At 34.0% G+C, this 23,153-nt stretch overlaps 1 protein-coding gene across 3 annotated transcripts in view; it reads right to left on the bottom strand.

Moving 5' to 3' along the window:
- Positions 1–23,153, bottom strand: part of LOC150104064 (tubby-related protein 3-like) — a 99,968-nt gene that overhangs the window by 64,635 nt on the left and 12,180 nt on the right. For all 3 annotated transcript variants that reach the window (XM_090396733.1, XM_090396731.1, XM_090396734.1), the window contains 2 exons: positions 12,328–12,429; positions 8,398–8,531 (listed from right to left, as the gene is read on the bottom strand). In XM_090396733.1, coding sequence (XP_090252859.1) covers positions 8,398–8,531; positions 12,328–12,429 — 236 coding nt within the window. The remainder of the gene's footprint in view (positions 1–8,397; positions 8,532–12,327; positions 12,430–23,153) is intronic.

The following is a 23,153-nucleotide window of genomic DNA, read 5'->3' on the forward strand; positions in this document are numbered from 1 at the left end:
AACGTTCTAAAGCTAAACTTTTTTTAAATGATAGCAAGCTTTTTCTTGCTTCCTTCAAATCATGATCACTTCAGATTTAAATCTTTGTTCTTTATAACTTCTTACACTATTTGCTTAAAACAAGCTACAAATTTTACTATTCTCCAAGTTTTGTTAGCATTAAAGTATTCCTGTATTGTTTTTCAGATCCAGAAAAGCTTTTAATTCATTTGGTATTATAGATATTTTTTGTATTATTATTATTATTACATGACACCCTTGAGGGTACATGGCAGGAATTTGATGATGATGATGATTATTATTATTACATGACACTTACAGGGAGTCTGCGGACTCCCTGTAGGTGTCTGTGACTCCCTGTAGATATGAAAGAGCTCTAAGCAAGAATCTAGAATCCAGCTGACTCTAACTACGGAACTTGTATGGGATCTTACAAATAATTTGTTATAGTAGTTACGATTAGCTTTCTTTAGAACGGTGTGTTTATGGGGCTTTGGTTTGTAAATTTTCAACAGTTTGTTACACTAAACAAGTCTTCTACAGCGGAATCAACTACACTTAAGAAATTGAACTTGTATGCCTCCTTTAAGTAATCCTGTCAAAAAAAAGCATCTAATCATTATACCTAATTGACCACTAGTTAAAAGTATTAAATGGAATAATCCTCATTATGTTTACAGAAGCAGCTTCCATATATATATATTCCCATATGTGAAACCAAGCGAAATCAACTCAACTTAAGTAAAAATCATAGTATACTCATTTCTCACAAATGTAGGAAATTATCATTAAAAGTTGCAATGTTTAATATTTTTTTAAAGAGCAATTTAACTATTTGGGACTATTGTTCATTTCAGTCACTGTAATATTAATATCCTCATTGTTAGATATTCATCATGCTTTTTTTCCTTTAAGTGTATTAATGTTTGTTTCAATATCAGTCAGTACACAGATGTGTTCTTTATTTTAAACATCTTATTTATATTCCAACTTAACATTATGGCTCTGATGATGATGTTGAGAGTGCTAACAACATATTAGTCAGCTATGAAAACAGGATTTTATTATCTTTGTTGTTTTTTGTTCAATATATATTTTCATTAATGGCTTCTGGACATGTTAGCTCAAAAATCATGATTGGAAATTAAACATATAGTGAATTTAGCAATGTAAGGTACTTATTGTCACTTGCGTCTTTACAAACGCACACACGAGGGGGGGAGAGTTCTGATAAACACCTAGAACAAACAAAAATTAGTTAATTTTATGTCTTCTTACATATCCTAAAAGAAATGATATTTTCTGAAAAAACATTTTTCTATGAAAAAAAAAAATTTTGTTCTAGGTGTTTATCAGAACTTTACAGACCCCTCTTCTATATGTTAATTATCGATTCTCAGCCATTTATTTACAGAATTACCTTAGCGTCTCATTTTTAAAAACCTTCAAAAATTCAGCAATTAATACACTATTCTGAGTTATAATAGTTATAATAAAAGTCAAGCTATACTCATTATAAAACTAGTTAACTTTTTAGACACAAAAATGCCTTAAAAAGTTATCAATCAAAACTTGAAATGACAATACAAATAAGAGGGAAAAATGGCATGCATATAAGCAATTATGCTGAAATAATTTACTAGGCATATTACTTTATTTTATTCTTTTTTCTAGAATTAATATTTAATCTGACTTTATTTTTTAAGTGGTTATTTTATTATGATTTGCTTTGATAATAAAACTTGAAATTGCTCTCTTAAGCAATTTAATTTTGGGGGGGGGGGGGATTTTTGTCAATATTTTGACAAAAATTCACCAGTGACTTAATTTCCTCAAAATATATTTTGTAATGTTACATAGTAAAATAAGTAGCATAAACTAAACATTTTCTTTCAGGGAAAAAAAAAAATAATAATAATTTGTTAAAGTTAGAACTATTTTTAAGTTAGTCAACAAGCTATTGAAGCATATCATCAAAAAAAGAAGAATAGGCTTATGTGAGTAGACAGTTTTAGTTAAAAAAGAGATGAAATTGTAGTTAGGCAATAAAATATGCATGCACACAATAAAAATATTTGATATCTAATAAATACTTGAGTAGGAGAAAAAAATAATAAAAATCTTATTATACTTAATCTTGTTTTTAAATTCTTTGTAAAGTGTAATTTCATACAGAATTATTTTGCATGTTAAGAAGTTCTTTTGATAAAATTATTCTTTTATTATTTGAAATTCAATTTGTTATTTTGCCAAATAATTTTTCAATTTATAACAATCTATAGCACAGCAGTAATGTGAATGGGATAATCAGATAATCTGGAAACCAAATGGGACAATTTTTCAACCCACTTCAGACTTCCAATAAGCAGAGCGTGGTCTCACTGTGCAATGAAAATTATCTGCCACCTACAGACATTCACAAACATATCACAGCGAAATCTGACTTAAAGTGGTAATTAACTGGTGAGAGAGAGTCTTTTCAACAAATATATAGAACAATGAAACTTTTAAATCAGTTGTAATTCAGGTAAACCTTTTAGCTTAGTTAACAATGGTGCCTAATATTCAAAGTTCACAATTGCTAGTTTTCTTTTTCTATTTTTTTTTTTACTTTCATTCATTCCATTTCTTCCTTCCTTTTTCTATTTATTTATTTTTATTGTTTGCTATTATTATTATTTTTTTATAAGGTAGACTACATAAAAACAAAAAAAGCACGTATTCTGAAACTCCATAATTTTTCAGTGATTTTACATTATTATACAATCTGCCATCTAACTACCAATCCACTGTCCTTATCTGTTATTTCTAAAATGGAGAAAATCATTAACAATCAAATTGCTCCACTGCTTGGAGTGCACCAGTTAATAAACAACTTCCAATACAGATTTCATCACTCCAGATCTACAGCAATCTCTTTCCTTATGCTACCTAACTCAGAATGCACGCTATAGAAAGGATTCAGAAAAATCTGTGCAACTGCTTTTGACATACTGAACAGGTCTTGATGTCTGTTTGACATCAGGACCTGTTCAGCAAATTACCATCCTTTGGTCTACCTCCCACTCTGAAATGGATAGCAAATTTTCTTCCTGGTCAATCACTGCATGTTGTGGATAGCTTCCTCTCTTTGGACTGCCTTACGAATGATGAAGGTATGTATATTCCAGAGCTCTATTCTGTCACCTACCCACCCTTCTTTTATATATATTGACCTTTTCTTACTGACTATCCACCTATCCATAGTTGCAAGATTAAACTAGTCACCTTTGATGCTACCAAAAGACATTCTTTTCACTAAAAGGATCTAAATTCACATTCTCTTACTCTTGATAATACACAAAGAGCCAGATTTTAGATCTCTTTTCTCAGACTAACATTTACCTATAATATACTTGGCATCCTTTTCTGTTCAAGGTTTTGTGAAATCCACCTATAAAATTTATAATAAGACAGAAATTACCAAAAACTAAATTGAAATTTACATCGAAAATAAAACAGTTAACTGAAAACTAAAGACTGTAGATAAGAGAGTTCTGAAAAAAATTGTAAAAAATAGTAAAGATATTAAATATTACAAAGGAACTTTACATTATCAGCATTCAAGAATGTATGAGCAGAGCTAATCTAAGATAGTTATAGTTGCTTAAACAGAATATGACAGGAAAAGTTAACAAAAGTTATCGGTTTTTGGGATACTGTTCAGGATCGTGGTTACTACTGGTTGAACGTTTTCACTGTTGTCGTATCGTTTTCCTTTCATCGGCAAATGAAGTCGGGGGAAGAGAAAGCAGTCACAGGGTGCTAAATCAGGTGAACACAGCAAGTGATCCAACACACAAACTTGGTTTTTGCTGAAAAACTGTCTCGCAATGTTCGAACAATGAGATGGTGCATTATTGTGCAAAAGTGGCCTGCATCACGATATTCATACCTTATATGACGAATTCTCGCTATCAATCACTTCAAAACTTCGAGATAAAACTCACCATTGACCGTTTGGCCAGGCGGAACGAATTCTTTGTGGATAATGCCCTTGGAATCATAGAAACAAATCAAATTTTTTTTCGGATGCTCCTCTTCTGGTGGTCTCCACTCAGCACTCTGTTTTGGGCTTATACTTAAAACACCATGTTTCGTCACCAGAGTAACGATCATTTCAAGGAAGTTTGAGTCCTTATGAGCAGTTTTAATGAGGTCCTTGCAGTGTTCAATTTGATACATTTTTTGGTCGTCGGTCAACTTGTGGGGAACAAATCACGAATTCCCAAACTCTCAGTCAAAATGTTGTGGACAGTTGATTTTTGAAATCCCCAATTCATCTTCAATCAATCTCATGGACAATTTCAGGTTTTCTTTGATGAAATCATGCACTTTTTGGATGTTAACTTCGCTCAGTCCAGTTTTTGGACAGCCCGGCTTTTCGTCATCCATAAGCATCTCACGACCACTTTAAAATCGCTTAAACCACTCGTAAACTTGAGTATGGGATAAGCATTCATCACTGTATGCTTTTTTAAGCATTTGATGCATTTCGGTAAAACTTTTACCAAGTTTAACAGAAAAGTCAATCACAGCTTTCTGTTTGAAACTCATTTTCCAACCGTTCATCAAAACACACTGTCATCACTCTTGGTACTATAACTCAGCTTCTAATGAAACAAATGAAACAAACATAAACAATTGACACAACACTAATGAAGGTTGCTGCTTTCGACAAAGAAAAAAAAAAAGAATACAACAGGTGGTGCCACTAGTTTCTTCTATTTTTGAAAAGTTCGGTTTCTTTTTGGACAGAGGGTGTAGAAGACTAAAATATAGAATTTGATAATACTGGGGGACTCCACAAATGAAAATTAATATGGAAGGAAACTACTTATAGAAAACTAGTAATCATATTAATTATGTAGCAGTATCATAGTATCCCATACATCCCTTGAAGACATATGCCAAGAAATTATAATAATAATTATGATAACATGTGAATGTGAAGCTGTTAAACTAAAGAGAATTGAGTTTTTTTTTTTTCATCCATGAAAGCTTGTTACTCTATAGTACATTAGTACTATGGGTGGGATAAGGAATTTTTTTAAAATTAATTTCATATTTTTTTGCATTTTTTTTTAAATTTATTTTTTACATAACTCTTCTCTAGAGAACATGGAACTTTTCAATCTTTTTCAGGCCTCCAATAAGTAGGGTAATGGGCTTGCATTCATGAATTTCATTTTCTAATGACATTCACAAAGATCAAAGCCTGCAACGAGATTCAAACCTGAAGCCTGATGGTAGGAGAGTGTATGTACTAAACACTTGGCCAGCCAGGCATTTAGTACATAATGCCTGGCTGTTACACAAGCTTTAATAATGACTTAATAATTTTTATTAAAACAGAAAAATATATCTTTTAATAGCAAAGTAAAAAATATATATAAAACATAGTGGCAGGAGGGGAATATGTATAATTTATTATACCTAGTCTAGCCATAAACACACTGTTACAACTTGAACAGTGCATTAACCTTTAATCTATCAGTAAATCATTTACAGCTTTTAAAACATACAAACAACATGTATAACATGCATATAACAGCACTCAATGTTCGAAATGTCTTCCTTTTGCCTCCACGCAAGTCCCAAGTCTGTAAGGCCACATATCGATAGTAGCATGTTGTACATGCTACTATCGATGCATGTACTTGCCACTACTTGCTGCAAATCTGCCTTCAGGCTGACAATGCAGGGGTATCATCTCTTGCAGGCTACTCTCTCAATCTCCGACTACAATTTGAAGCCCAATGGATTCAGATCAGGACTTCTAGATGGCCAATCAGATGGTGATGTATGATCAGGCACATTTGCCTGATCACACATTACCATTGATGTGTTGTCCTCGCCTTGTGTGTGCAGGGGCTGAGTCCTTTTGGAAGGTCTACTGCCTACTGTGAAAAAAGGTGTTGTTCAAGGACCATACAACAGGTTCCAGCACAGTGTCTTGATACATTTTTTCAGAGGTTTAGACCCCCCCCCATCTCGCAGAAATGCAACTTGGATACCACTGATGCATCACCTCCCACCAAACCATCACTGACACAGGGATATACTTCAACCATATGGGGAATATACCTCAACATTTTGGTGGTTAAATGAATATGTTGTTATGTCTTTGTTTGCATATCACCAGAGAAGTGCCTTTGATTTTATCACTCTCTGCTGTATAAGTTGTGGTGTTAGGAAGTGTCCAGTAGATTGCCGATAGGCTTTCACTCCCAGGTCATTGGTTAGTACATGTGACATCATTCTGTTCAAAGCATTCATCTCTTGCAACATCACTTTCTGAGTTCTCAAAAGATTATTTTAGAGGTGTGCTTTCACAGCCCTCACAAGCTGTTGCATCCTAATGCAGTGTGGTCGACCTGTTCTTTGGCAGTAAGATATGTCTTCTGTATTGTTATAATGGTTAATAGTCTGATACACAAACATCCTACTGATCCCAAATGTTTTTAGAATGTTGAAAATAACAGGTGGCTGCATTTCAGTCTTGTGAAGTGCTATTACAGCTACACGGTTCTTATAATCTCCCCACTGCATGTTAACCCATACAGATAGACATCTCTCTACTGATAAACATGTGAATGTTGGCTGCGCATAGCACCACTAACGGAACTGGGCTCACGCAATTCTGTGGGTAGTGCGAGAGTATGCAGAAGTTGTAACAGTATTATTATTAATATTATGTGACACCTCCAGGGAGTCCAAACACTCATTGAGGGAGGGCACCTGCTCTACAACTCTGTCTCCACCAACTGCAACTACCTTCATCACCTACACCAACACCATCTATCGCCAACCACTATTTTCACATAGACAAGCACAAACATCCATGCCCATGGCGGGATTTGAACCTACAGCCTTTTGGTTGGAGAGTGGATACACTAACCACTTGGTCAATTAGGCCAGCAAAACTGTGTATATATATATATATATTGATGATATATGGTGACACCTCAGACTTTCAAACTTAATATACTTGGTATAAAATCTCACCATTTACAGCTAATAATTTGAAAAAAATAAATAAATACGTTTCTAAATTTGTGTATGTGGGGGAGGGGGGGGGATTTACATAATAAAGTATGCATTAACAATGTGATCTCACTTTCTACTTTCATATTGGCATTCCATTTGATGACAACTGTCACCATTTTATTACCAGTCTGGTTGGCTGAGGTGGATAGCTCACTCTGTAACCAACAGACTGTGAATTTGAATCCCGATGTGGCATGGATGTTTTGCAAAAGTTTTTAAAAGTAATAGATAATAATGAACATTATCTGAGAAACCAATGTTCCTATTATTTTGATATCAATATTTTAAAAAAAACCCAAAGCTATTTTGGTAATGGAGCAGCCTCGCTATTATAACTAGGCTAAAAGATAAAAGAATCTAATAAATTAAGTTAGATTTATTTTACTAAGTAAATATTATTAACTTGATATACCTGTGTGCACTTTTGAAGGTCAAAATAGCATAGAATTTGATTATATGCTATTTTGACATATAATCAAATTCTATTTATATTATATATAAGAACATAAAGAACTAATAAATGAGCATAGAAATAGTTATCAGATAGCCAAAAAATGTGAAAGAAACCAATTTAAAAAATATATTAAGCAAACTATGAATTTAAAAGAAATGAAAATAAAATAATAAAAAGGAATTAAAAAACCTGTTATATACATGGCAAGTCAGCAATATGAAGGTGTGCTGGCTATCATGTTGGTGGCTAAATTTTTCATGGGTATTTGTAATAGAGTTGTTTGCATCTATTTCAATGTTGTCTTCCCATTCTTATCTAGTAGTGACATATTTCTTTCTAATGAATTTGCTGAACTGAAAACTGCAGATGCTCATGCTCTGTTCAATAATGATTTAAAACAAAAATAAATGTTATGGCACTAAAGGGAGTAGGGAGAGAGGCTGTATTTCATTTTTGGAAGCAATAAGTGATAAATTGCCTTAAACTGTCTAGAGGACATATTCCATAAACAAAATGCTCTGTACACTTATGCAGAGAACATAATATCTTCAGCAGTCTGTATTCCAGGAATGTTTTCTTTTTCTTTTTTTTTTTTTAATGCAGTGTTATTTCCTTAAATAAGAGTTGGTTTTACCTAATGGACTTTAAATGCATTTGCTTGAATAAATATGGTATGTGGATTCATTTTAAGTTTTCTGGACAATAATGTTTTTAAAATGCATGAGTTTCCCAAAGTGACCATTTTAATTAACTAAAATAATTAAGAGCTATGTTGTTTAAAAATGAAATGGTAAATTTTAAAAAATGAATCAATACAAAAACATAATCAAATGACTGCAACCCAAATTACTAACTTGAACTGGTGATGATGTTTCTGAATAAAGATCTGGAGCTTCAGGAGAATTAGGAGGGTCCAGATGTTCAGATTTTGATGCCAGTGATAAAGAATGAACAGAATCTGCACTTGTAATACCCTTGTATTGATAATCTATACATAAAAAAAATTTGATATCTTTTTAAATTACAGAGAGAAAAAAAAACTTCCTTTTATAATTTATTACTTATATCATATAAAATGAGGAAAAAAACATTCATTTAAGATATTTTTCTGAAATTTTTTTTCATGTTTTTCATTCATTTAATTTTATAAATGAATATATTAAAATTAAATAAGTTTATTTATTACTTCCAAAATTTTGGTAAAGTCAAATTGTCATCATCAGAGATCACAGAACAATGATATGTTGAATGCAAGCATTAACACTGGGTAAATGAGGCTGAAGAAAGGTAATCAAAGTTGGACCTAGTCTTAAATGGTGCCACCTAGTGGGCTTTGGTCTTGGCCGATTGGGCTGAAGATTTGAGGATGAGTGCTTCTCAGATTTGGGACAGATTCCAAGAATGATGATAACTTAACCCTTCAGTCATATCTGACTCTCAGTTTTCATCAAGAACACATTTCATCAAGATCCCAGTTCCTCCTTAATGTTTTCATTAATCTGCTGATAGGAAGTCAATACACTGCAAATCACTGCAAAAATAAATTATTTTCAAATATCACTGCAAAAAGACACTCATAAAACAAAACGTTTACTGAAGCTTTTGAAAGGAGATGATCTATATGCTTCTTTTCTGTGGGGGGGGGGGGATTCTGACCTTGCATTCTAGGCTCTTTCATGAGATCATTTTAACTCTGATTGAATTACAAATGAGGTGTTTCATTACTGATAGCTGAAATTTAGATCTGGTTTGCAAATACATGCTGCCCTTTCAGACTCAATGGAACAATTGTACATCCACAATACATGTTTTTAGTAGTTCAAGAACTGGTCAAGTATTATAATGAGATACAGAGATACGTGTGCCTTTGCAGAAAAGACAGATATTTGTTAATATCAAGTCTGTTTGGTGTCCATGTTCCCTCATACTAATGAAACAGAAAATAGTAATAAACAAATGTGTATCCCTTAATCATTCTCTTACACATAGTGCACACCTGCTGCAAACATGCTGTATAGAGTGAATGCTAGTTTTACAGATTTTACTAACACTTTCCTACATCTTAACTGTCCCTTACAAGATACTGCAATGCAACTTAAGATGGCCCAATCAATGATACACAGCCTGTCCATAGAACAACAAAACAGCAACTACACCAAAATGTACTTTATAAAGGCACTTTAAAGCATTTAAGAGAAAGCAATTGTTAAATTACACAGTTACAAAATGTAAGTGACAGAATGACGGCTCTTGCCTACCCCTGCTCTTCATGGTAGTGTAATCACGAGATATGAATGAAGCTATCTCACTGGACAGCAACAGCAGCAAGACATGCCCATCAAGGATTGTACAAAGCTTATGTTATCACAATTATTTTATTACAATCCCTATACACCCATGTGATGTCACCCTTCAAATGACTCAATGTAACTTAACACTGTTGACCTCTGCACATAAAATTATTATCATCATCAGACCTCCATGGAGTCAAGAGACTCATTGTGAGAAATCCCACTATTACACACACAGTTCATCATACTATGCCTTAAATATAGTTACCATTTTTGCATTCACCACACTCTCAGGTAATGCATTCCAATCACCCAATCATGCAAAAAAACCTACTTATTATCCCTTTCTCACACTCTCCTTTTACAGCTTCTATGGAGGACTCTTTCTCCCCATTTTATGTAAAATCTCACGCACATTAATCTGGTAATAACCTCTTAATAGCTTATGTCTCAATCATATCCCTCACCCCCCCCCCTCTCCTCCTGTCCACTAGTCTGCAATTTGCATTTCCTCAATCTGTCTTCATACTCAGCATTCTAGAGACCAGAAACCATCTTTGTCAATCAACTCTGGACCTTTTCCAATATCTCCTCATCCTTATGAAAAAAAAAAGGTGACCAAATCTGTGCATATGTAGCCTAATCAAAGTCTTATACAGTGAAACCATAACATCCTTACTTCTACACGTCAGTGTCCTCCAAATCAATGTAACAATCCTTCTGCTGTCTTCATGATTCTAGCAACGTGACCATGAAATTTTAGGTCCTTGTCCACAATCACTGCCATATCTGCATCCCAGCTTTTCCTCCCAAATTTTAAAACTTTATACTCTGCAATATTAAACTGTCAAACCCAATCACTTTTCAATTTAACCAGCACATTCAAGTTCTCTTGCAAAGCCATGACATCAGCTTCATTCCTCATAGTTCTCCCCAACTTTGCATTATCTACAAACAACTGAATAGCACCATTCAAACATTCCCAATATCATTAACATACAAGTTAAACAGCAACAGCCTGAAAACAGACCCTTGGAGTACACCACTAGCAATATTCCTCTTCTGGGATATCACTCCTCAATACACAACTTGCTGATGCTTATCAGACAGCCAATCCCTTATCCAATGTGCTAATTATTATCCAACCCCCAATTTCCAATCAATCAAAGGCCTTTGCAAAATCTAAACATATCATTGTGTATGCATCATCTTTATCCAATGCATTGGTCACCTTGTTGTAATAAGTAAGCAGATTACTAAAACATAATATTCCTTTAGTAAATCCATGCTGACCATCAAAGAGAATGCTGCTGTTATCAATCCTGTTCTGAATTTTGTTTCTGAATAACCTCTCTAATATTTTAACCACAACTCCAGACACACAGATTGGTCTATAATTCAAAGCTTTATTCTTATCACCTCCCTTATGAAGTGGAACGACTTTGCTTTCTTTCCAGTTCCTTGGAACTTGGCACAGTGCAAGACTCATGTTAGAAAGGTATGTCAAAGGTGTTGTTAACTTTCAAGAACATTCCTTCAAAACATGTAGTGATATGTCAGTCATCAAGTCCTACTGTCTAATTAACTTCAAGTTCACTTAATTCCTCATATACCTCCTATTCACTCACCATGAGTACCTCTTCCTCCTTCCTTCCCATTGTATTCATCTGCATGATGTTACAGTCACAAGAATTAAATACCTTTATGAAATGCTCATTAAGCATCTCAATTATATTCTCTGTAGTTGTCATTATTCTACCATTTTCACAACCAGTATCAATTTCCCATAATCATTCTTTCTTCTACTGGTTACATATTGAAAAAGCTCCTTGGAATTCTTTTCAGTCTTGTGAGCTAACTCATGTTAACTGTTGCTCATGCTGCTTTTTTTTTTTTTGCCACCCTCATCAAGTGAGTCGCCTCCCTTGCCTGCTCTTCATGCAACCGATTATTATCACTCATCTTATGCTGTTTCCATTATGTGCTGAAATAACATTTTTTGTTTAAAAAGAAATTTCAGATGCAGCAGTGCTATTATTGTTTAATTGTACAATGATCTTAACCTTTTGCAAAATCTTGCATAACTTCAAATTACTGACTGAATTTATCTGCTATGTATGTCAAAGAAAAGAAATATTTTTCAACCTTTCATCTCCCCCCTTACTCCAAATATGACAAAATTTTGCCTTTGTCATATTTTGTCATAAATGAACCATGTGGCTGAGAAGGCTATTCACCACAGTAAATAGTCTTCTCAGTACCAGCTATTCCATAGCTATGCTACACACATAGAAAGACTTAGGTATTGTTGATTATTCATAATAGCACTTCATGGCATAAACACCACCAAGAGGGGAAAAAATTTTAAATTAAAAATAATAAAAATTAAAATTAAAATTTATATTTTATTAATTTTTTTACTCTCTTAGTGTTGTTTATATCATGAAACATTAGTGTGAACAATATTTATTTGAAAAAATAATGGAAAACTACCTGATTCTTCTGCAGGATGCTCTTTAGCAAGAATATATTCTGAATCAAGTAAGAATTCATTTGATTCCAAGACACCTTGTCTGTGATCCAGTGTTTCATCATCTATAAAAATAAATAAATAATTAAAAGTTAGTTATTAATAAACATTTTACATTAGTAGCTTCAAAAAGCTGGGCCATAAGAAAATACTCATAGGATTGTGAGAACTCATAGGAAAAAAAAAAGTTCCATTTAAACTCTATATATTTACTTCCTCCATTTATGTTGAATTTACATTAATACATATGTGTTTTAATTCATTAATTTTTGCAGGATGTTACCGATGCTTAGGGAAAATACGATTTCATTAATTATATTATGTTAAGCATTTCATCATCCATATTGATGATATCATCAGGAACTACTGACATGGATGATGAAATGTACAAAAAAAAATACTCTAGTTCATAAGCCATTAAAATCATTTTAAGAGAAACATTAAGCTTAGCAGACTTTGGTTACAAGGATAGCATCACCAGTTCTGATTCCTTTGTTAACACATTCATGCTAGGCTGTGTTCTGTACAAACTGCAAGTCAGGAGAACCTGCTTGATTGTATATCATGTCCCTTCTGCACTGGGCTGGCAGATTTTACAAATTGACAAATATATATAGATGAAATTTCAATATTTTTTGATGAACTTTTAATGTAAAACTAGGTGCAGACAATCTCAAGGTAATGTTATCTTATTTGAAGTCCAAAAAAAAATTTACTTTTCAAAATGGGTTGGCTTCATTGCCTGGTGATGTATACATCAATGTCTAGTGATATTTCAGTTTTATGATTATATCATCCCACTTTATCTACAAAAGCAGCAAAAGAAAATAAAGCAATCATTATAATTATTAGTTTTCTATACTAATTTCAGCAAGATTGTAGTATCACTGCAACCACTGTGACCACTTTTATTTTCTACAACAGAAGATTTTTTTTAAATTTAATTAACTGTTGCTTTGAGAAAGGGAAAGTGAGATATAATATATATTCTAATTATCATTCACTTCATTGAACGTGTAATGATTTTATATACATGTGGTGAATGCAAAAGTAAAACTGAAGAGTAAAATTTCTGTTCCTTTCTTATGTATCCTGCAGTCATTTGAAATACAATCAAATATTGCATAAAACACACACATATACACCACAGTCATTGTTACTTTTATAAAATAATTATAAAATGTATAACAATTGTATAAAATCTCTCTATAAACAGTGCTATTGACATATCAACTTTAAAATGCAAATTTTGCACAGAGCTCATGATTTTTCATTTCTACTTTTTTTCCAAACATAATTTCTAAAAAATAAGAAGAGATTAGTAAGTTTTTTTTTCTTGTAAATAAACTCTGAAAATTAAGAGAAGTTCTTCTTGGGGTAAAAGAATAAAGGGATAATCTTTGAAAATTCTAAGAATAAATTTCACTTATCCGTTATTTTGAAACAGATTGTTAGGATGTTATACTGTATTTGCATTGCAATATAACTTTTACTTTTGTGTTGCCATGCAGTATAGTTATGGTATGTGGGGAAATTAACATTCGTATAGTGTTATTCACTAGGAATATTTTTAGAAAATAAAAAATATCTACTCTATATATATAAAAAGACAAGCCGAAATTTGAAAAGTTTTTATGTCACGTTTTTCATCTTACCAGCCCAGAACTCAGGGGGAGTTGGGCACTGTAGGTGCTAGGGAGGCGGAACACCCCTAGTATGTGTGTGTGTGTGTGTGTGTGTGTGTGTGTTTGTGTGTGTGTGTGTATACAGGGTGTTCGGGATAAATTTGACAGTTTCGTAAGGAAAAAGAAAATCTTCTTTGTATCTATTAAATTTAATGAATTGACAAAAAAACATTACAGGCAGAGTTAATTACAATACTATCAACAAGATTTACTCAAAATAACCACCATTAGCATCGATCACAGCTTCAATTCTGCTTCGGAACCTCGAACAAGCTGATGCAACAGTCTCCCTGGGAAGGGCCGCAAAAACTGTTTTAATTTTATCCATTAACTGGGCTTTTGTATTACTGGAAGTGCGATTGGTGTCTTTTTCAACTGCGCCCCATACAAAATAATCCATGGGGTTAAGGTCTGGGGAGTTTGGAGGCCAAACATTTGGACTGGTGAAGTCGTAGAAATTTTCAGACAACCATTTTTGACTTTTCCCAGAGGTGTGGCAAGGGGCCGAATCCTGCTGCCATACATACGGCCTACCATTGGCTACCCTTGTTATCCAGGGCTTGACTACAGTTAGCAACTCCACGAACAAAGCCCGAATTCCAATGCCAGGGTTCTTCAACACCTGTTCCTGCAGATTTGCGAGGAATTCTGCTGTACGAACGCAATCAGATCGTCTGCTAGGGATCTTTCTTCTTGCTACATCCTCGTAGTCACCATTGCAAGTCTCTAGTTCATGCCTGATTGTTTTTACTGTATTCAGGGAGCATTGGGCAGCAGTCGTAATATCCTTATTTTGATGGCGGGCACGAATCATCATGATACAAGTTATTCTCTTCCATGATTCAGGTGGGTTCCAGCTATCCATCCTTTCTGACATCTTGTATATGAATGAAGAAGGGTCCAAACTTTTAAATGAAGAGAAGTGTGTGTTAATACATGTAACTTACGGAAAAATATAATTAATTATAAATATGTCAAATTTATCCCGAACACCCTGTATATATATATATATAGAAAGAGAGAGAGAGAGAGAGATTGGCTGCATGCCTATCCAATATGCAAACAAAAAGCACAAAACAATGTATGGCATCCCATACATCGTTTTGCCTATTGCATCTTGACTTGCCTATAGGCAAGTCAAGATGCAATTTATCCAGTGTGAACATTTGGGGAAATGAAAGTAGAGCAAAGAACCCAAAACTATACAAAAATCAACAGAATGAAAATTACAATAAGAACAGGTTTGTAGCCAGGATCAAGCCAGATGATAGATTTTAGAAGAGATAACGCAAAATTCAATATTTTTTCCCCTCATGACATATTCATTTATTTATTTTTTATGATAATTGCATACATGCGAAGCCATTTTCAACCTATAGTATATCAGTGACATTGATGGGCAGAAAGTCTTAGGGAAAAAAAAAACTTACAACCATATTATTTGTATACCTGTAGACTATACTTTTAGCAAATACACCATTTCAAGTGATAGCAAAAGGTGAATGAAAAGGAAGAAAAATTTGTTCTGTGAGGTTGGAGATGAGCTATGAAGGAGAGTCAGTAAACTGTTGTTTTAACAATTTAGAGAACAGTGGAAGAATTAAAATGCCAATACTAATGAATAGTGAACAAAGAAATACAGTCAACAGTATTATTCAAATCTCACTTAACCAAGTACCACATGTATCAGAATTACAAATTTTAGAGTCACCTAGTTCTGCATTTCACCATTAGAGAAAGAATGCTCCCAGATATTAGTTGTGATTGTGAGAACAAACGTTCTCACAAGGACATAAAAAAAAAAAAATCTATGTAAGCTATTTAAGAGCAAATTGATCATTGCAGTTCCAATTAAAGTATATTGCAAAAACATTTAATGGCACAAAGATTGATATGGAATATTTTGTTTATGCTTTTGATGTCAAATGCAATATTATTTTGCTTTTAGTATGGTAAAGTTTTGGTTTGAAAAATAATTTGCCCATGTCCCCTTTTCAACGACACTGCTTTGTGTATAAGTCACACAATCCTAAAAATTCAAAAAAAAAAAAAAAAAAAAACACTAGTGATGACTTATTTGCATCCACTACTGAAATTGTGTTTATGATTGAAACTGAAAAAGACCATGTTTCTTTAGAATGCTGAAAAAAAGTTTTTGTCAAGTGCTACTACTTCTGGGTGTTTATTTTTAAGATTTTTGTATGAATTTAAACATCTTATGACTATAACAATGAAAGCACATATGTACCCACAGAAAGTATACAAAAAAAATTACATGTATCTATGTAACATATATCAATAGCATTATTAATTATTATCATAAAATATAAGACTTATTGTTTAATTGACCATATATTTAAAACGTACTTCTGTTCGTACAAATTGCCTACCGGTTTCGCTAGTAACTGACTAGTCTCAAGGCTTGCACAGTACAAAAAATGGTAAATGCAAAAAGGTTTAAAAGAACTGTTAGTACCTGTTAGGTAGCTAAGGTAACACGTTCGCATGACACATCTACTCAGTATCATGAACACACGTTACATGCAAACGCGTAATACGATTATTCGCGTACTGTAGCTGTGTTGAACTGAGGGAATTAATTAAATTTTTCCACGTATCGTTCAGTATGGCCCCCTGATTTCTGTTTAGGTTACTGCCTGTACGTAATACAACTGCTGCTTCTTTAAATATTCGATGTCTGTAATCCTCGTCTACTTAGGGCATGGAGCTGTTATTCCAGTCTATAGTGTGGTTCTAAGTTGAAAAGTGATGTGCTAATCCGGAGGTGATCGTTCTGTTGTGATTAACATCACCGACATGTTCTTTCTGTCTTATTTCCAGGCTTCTCGAAGTCTGTCCAATGTAGGAAAGACCGCACGTGCAAGGAACATTATACACACCTGGATATTTATAAAATGGAGCACTGTCTTTAGGAGATCTTAGAAACTGTCTTAAGCTATTTGTTGGTTTAAATACAACCCTGATGTTATGGGTCTTTAACTATCTCGCAATTTTTGTGGAAGTTGAACCTCTAAAGAGGATGACTGCTGTTGAAATTTGCTGGGAGACTATTTAAATCAACAAATAGCTTAAGACAGTTTCTAAGATCTCCTAAAGGCAGTGTTCCATTTTATAAATATCAAGGTGTGTATAATATTCCTTGCATGTGCGGTCTTTCCTACATTGGACAGACTTCGAGAAGCCTGGAAATAAGACAGAAAGAACATGTCGGTGATGTTAATCACAACAGAACGATCACCTCCAGATTATCGCATCACTTGTCAACTTCGAACCACACTATAGACTGGAATAACAGCTCCATGCCCTACGTAGACGAGGATTACAGACATCGAGTATTTAAAGAAGCAGCAGTTATACTACGTATGGGCAGTAACCTAAACAGAAATCAGGGGGCTATACTGAACGATACGTGGAAAAATTTAATTAATTCCCTCAGTTCAACAGAGCTACAGTACGTGAATAATCATATTATGCATTTGCATGTAACGCGTGTTCATGATACTGAGTAGATATGTCATGCGAACGTGTTACCTTAGCTACCTAACAGGTACTAATGGTTCTTTGTATTCTTAAACCTTTTTGCATTTACCATTTTTTGTACTGTGCAAGTCTTGAGAAAGCTAGTCAGTTACTAGCGAAACCGGTAGGCAATTTGTACGAACAGAAGTATGTTTTAAATATATGGTCAATTAAACAATAAGTCTTATATTTTGTAACATTTTATGACCAAAAACATGCACAATTTAAATAGTCTAATGAAACACAAAGTATGGTGCTTAGAAAAGGAAAAATGCAGAAAGGCCAAGTATTGAACCACTTAACTTTCCTAAACAGGTGCAGGGATTTCTCTATCATCCCTAAATTCCTTATAATCAAAGGAAATATTCAATCCATACAAGCCAAAAGAATTTACCACAGGATGTCATTGGCACTACTCAGAGAAAGAATCCAACATATCAGGTACGAATTGAATATAAGTGATATTAATTGCCGCAACTATTTTGATGACATTTCCAATAGTCTAGATTATATGACTTGGAATTATATAGACCACATGATAGAACAGAGCCACGAGTTCCAGTGCAATAAAGCCAAACAAATTAGAAAATTTAATGAACTGTACAAGAAAAAATACCAGACACACAAAGGCCTCCCAGTTAACAAAGTGATTTTCAACTTGTCGAATCACTGCCTTTCGAAACATGAATCAGAGATTATAAAGAAAGGTTTTAACTTTTCAATCACTCCTAATTACATCCCAAAAATGGACTTTATATGTGGAATTGAAAAACGTCTCTACCCACTACCACTAGGTGTAGCCAACGATATTAGATTCAAAAGCACTATCATCCTAGCAACAGCAAAACAAACACAACTGAATACCACTCCATATGATAGGAAAGCTATTCGGAACTTGAGGAAGAACAAAGAAATAATAATAATAACGAAAGCAGACAAGGGGAATGCCACCGTTATACTTAACTCAAAAGACTATTTTAAGAAGATAAACAACTTACTGACAGTTCCACGTACAAAATCCTCAACAGAGATCCTACCATGAAGAACCACAATGAGACAAACTTCCTGATCCACAATATGAATACTTGGCCTGAAGAACTAAAACGAAAACTTAAATCCTCACATCCCATTACTCCTAGACTGTATGGGGTGCCTAAAGTGCATAAAGAAGTGCCACTTCGTCCGATTGTGGATGGCAGGTCCTCCCAAACGTATCTATTGGCTAAGCACCTAGCGAACTTACTGAAGGGAAAAATTAGACAGAGTCCTACTTAAAAAATTCTCAACACTTTGTGGACAAACTCAAAAACGTTAAAAAACCACAAACAGACATAATGGCCAGTCTAGATGTAGTGTCTTTGTTCACAAATGTACCAGTAGAAGAAGTAATGAACACTATCAAAGATCTCTTTCCAGATATTACAAAAATGTTCAAGCATTGCCTACAATCAAATTTTTTCAAAGTTAACAACAAGGTTTACAAACAATTAGAAGGCCTAGACATGGGCAGCCCTCTGTCGCCACCATGTGCAGACCTTTTCATGGAGAAATTTGAAGATGAAATCTTCACCAGCATTACTCCTAAACCTTCTATATGGTGGAGATATGTGGATGATATCTTCATCATATGGAAGGACAACTTAGAAAACCTACATGTTTGTTAATAGAATCAATGCACTCCACAATAAAATAAAATTTACTCTAGAAGTAGAAAATAACGAACAGCTACACTTCTTGGACTTACTAGTAAAAAGACAAGGTAACAGTATCAAACTGTCAATTTACAAAAAACCAACGGACACTGGACGATATCTACATTACTCTTCAAACCATCATAGGTCACAGAAACATAACATCATCCACATGTTGAGAAATCGAGCTAGAAAATTTATCTCTGACGAGGAAGAAGTTCAAGCAGAACTGTCTCAAATAGCTACAACATTATCACAAAATGGATATCTTCGAAACATCATCAACAAATTTCTATACAAAGATAACCAACAACAAAGAACAGTCTCCCAGCAAATTTCAACAGCAGTCATCCCCTTTATAGGTTCAACTTCCACAAAAATTGCGAGATTGTTAAAGACCCATAACATCAGGGTTGTATTTAAACCAACAAATAGCTTAAGACAGTTTCTAAGATCTCCTAAAGACAGTGTTCCATTTTATAAATATCCAGGTGTGTATAATATTCCTTGCATGTGCGGTCTTTCCTACATTGGACAGACTTCGAGAAGCCTGGAAATAAGACAGAAAGAACATGTCGGTGATGTTAATCACAACAGAACGATCACCTCCGGATTAGCACATCACTTTTCAACTTAGAACCACACTATAGACTGGAATAACAGCTCCATGCCCTAAGTAGACGAGGATTACAGACATCGAATATTTAAAGAAGCAGCAGTTGTATTACGTACAGGCAGTAACCTAAACAGAAATCAGGGGGCCATACTGAACGATACGTGGAAAAATTTAATTAATTCCCTCAGTTCAACACAGCTACAGTACGCGAATAATCGTATTACGCGTTTGCATGTAACGTGTGTTCATGATACTGAGTAGATGTGTCATGCGAACGTGTTACCTTAGCTACCTAACAGGTACTAACAGTTCTTTTAAACCTTTTTGCATTTACCATTTTTTGTACTGTGCAAGCCTTGAGACTAGTCAGTTACTAGCGAAACCGGTAGGCAATTTGTACGAACAGAAGTACGTTTTAAATATATGGTCAATTAAACAATAAGTCTTATATTTTGTTCTCTGCCAGGTTGGCAGCAAAACGACCCAGAGGAAGACCAAGATATAGGTGGATTGATACGGTACAAAGTGCCTTAGACGATAGAAATATAAGATCTGATAACGTTGGAGTCTTGACAAGTAACAGACTGATTTGGAGGAAAATTGTAGATAGGAAGTTAGTAATAATGTAATTTTTTTCATGTTGTACTATCATATCCTGTACACCCCTTTGAGGGTACATGGCAGGAATTTGATGATGATGATGATGTCTTATATTTTGTAACATTTTATGACCAAAAACATGTACAATTTAAATTATTATCATAATTAACTGAGACCTCCAGGGAGTTGAGGGAAGCCATAGATCATCCACACCAGTTGTCATACCTTCTCTTACTCATTCACACCACATTACTTCAACAGTCGACCCATTATACTTACTCATGCTCTGTGAGAGAAAAATCTAATTCTCACCTGTTTCTTAACTGCACAAAGACTTAAGTTCCACAAATGTTCCTTCCCTTGTCCTTTCCCCACCTTTCATATAACAAAAAATTTCATCTCTCAAAAATTTATAACACCCATTCAGAAGTTTATAGACCTCTATCACATCACTTCTTTTTCTCCTGCTTGCTAGTGTCTGCAGTCCACATATTCTCAATCTATCCTTAAAATCTACAATCCAGAACCAGACTATATAATTCTTCTTCTTCTTATTGTGCTATCTTCTATCGAAGGTCAGCGACCATCTTGGCGAACAAGCCGCGCTCTTGTGCTAATCTGAGCAGTTGTGCACTGCTCTTTCCTGTCCACGTCTTGATGTTGTCAAACCATGATATTCTTTTTCTTCCGCTAGTTCCTTTGCCATCAATTCTTCCTACCAAAATAGTTTGTAGAAGTTGGTATTTGCTGTTTCTCATGATGTGGCCAAGATATGTTTTTCGTTTCTTGATTATTTGTACAAGATGTTTAGCTTTGCCAATGGATTTTAAGACATCTTCATTGGTAATGTTTTCTGTCCATGATATCTTTAGCATTCTTCTGTATAGCCACATCTCAAAGGCTTCAATTTTCTTGATGGTTGTCGCCTTCAATGTCCATGTTTCAACTCCATAGAGCAGAATAGACCACACGTAGCATTTCAGCATTTGGCATCTGACTTCCATGTTTAGGTCTTTATTGCAGAATAGTGTTCTCATTTTCATGAAGGACTGCCGTGCAACTTCAATCCTTGTCTTTATATCTATTTCTGGATCCCACCGTTCATTAAGCCAGCAACCAAGATATTTATATCTTGACACTTGATCAATATTTTTCCCATTGAGTGTCAGTTTCATTGATGAGGCTGGATGTTTGCTGATGATCATGTATTTTGTCTTGTTGATGTTTATATTTATTCCCATTCTTTGGCTTTCTATGTATACTTTGTCAATGAGTTTTTGGAGATCCATAATGTTATCTGCAATTAGCACGGTGTCATCTGCATATCGAAGGTTGTTAACAATCTTTCCATTTATTGTGATTCCCTCTGAACATTCTTCCAATGCTTTTTTAAAGATTACCTCTGCATATATGTTGAACAGGAGTGGTGAGAGCACACATCCTTGTCTCACTCCTCTTTTGATGTTAATATCACTGGTGGTAATGTTGTCTAACTGAACGGTAGCTGACTGATTCCAATACAGATTTGTTATTAGTCTTATGTCTTGTTTGTCTAACCTTATTTATTGAAGGACTTCTATTAAGTTAGTGTGTCTGACTTTGTTGAATGCTTTTTCAAAATCTATGAAACACATAAAGACAGATTTCTGTTTTTCTATGCATTTTTGTATCAATATTTGGGTACAGAAAAGGGCCTCTCTAGTACCAAAACCATTCCAAAAGCCGAATTGTGTTTCACTTAGAGTTTCTTCACTTTTTCTATAAATACGATTCTGAATTACTTTCAAAAATATTTTTAATGTTTGGCTCATTAGACTAATAAGTCAGAAGTCACCACAGGAATTCGCTTTGGATTTCTTTGGGACAGTCATAAATGTAGATTTGAGCCAATCTGATGGAAATTCATCACTTTCATATATTTTATTAAATAGTTTTTCAAGAAGTTTGATGTTATCTGGTTCGATTAATTTTAAAAATTCTGTTTGCACACCATCTGGTCCACTGGCTTTTCCTGTTTTACTTGTTTGTATAGCATTCTCTATTTCGCATTTCATGATTGCTGGTCCTTGAATGTTATCTTTTATATTTATAGGCTTCTGTCTAGTATCATTGAAAAGTTCTGTTACATATTTTATCCAAATCTGTGCTTTATTCTCTTCTTCTAGAACTATTTTTCCATTTTCGTCTCTTAGAGACACTATTTGCTTTTTCCTCAGTTTTCCAGAAATTTTGTTGATTTTCTTATACAGATTGAAATTATCATGTTTCTTCTGAAGCAGTTCAATTTCAGTACATAAATTTTTCATCCAATTTTCCTTGGCTTCTTTTATTTTTTTCTTGATGATGTTATGTGTTTCTGTATACCTGGCTATATAATTGAGGAAAACAATTTAAACTGTAACTGACAACAGAACTATTGTCCCTTACATGATGCCCTCTATGGGTAGGATAACCACAATGTTCATTTAGAGAAATAAAACTATCAGGTCTTAAAATGAGTCTCCCATATCTTTGATAAATTAATGCAACCATAATTGTTGAGGTTAGGATAGTGCTCTATAGCTGATGCTGATTCTAAAAATAGTCTCTCAGACCTACAAGGACTTATATATAATAAAGATGTTTTCCTCCATCTGATCCTATGTGAAAGAGTACCC

The sequence above is a fragment of the Typopeltis vanoorti genome, chromosome 8, assembly GCF_054136105.1.
Source record: "Typopeltis vanoorti isolate ZY-2024b chromosome 8, IOZ_Tvanoo_1.0, whole genome shotgun sequence".
Taxonomy (NCBI): Eukaryota; Metazoa; Arthropoda; class Arachnida; order Uropygi; family Thelyphonidae; genus Typopeltis; species Typopeltis vanoorti.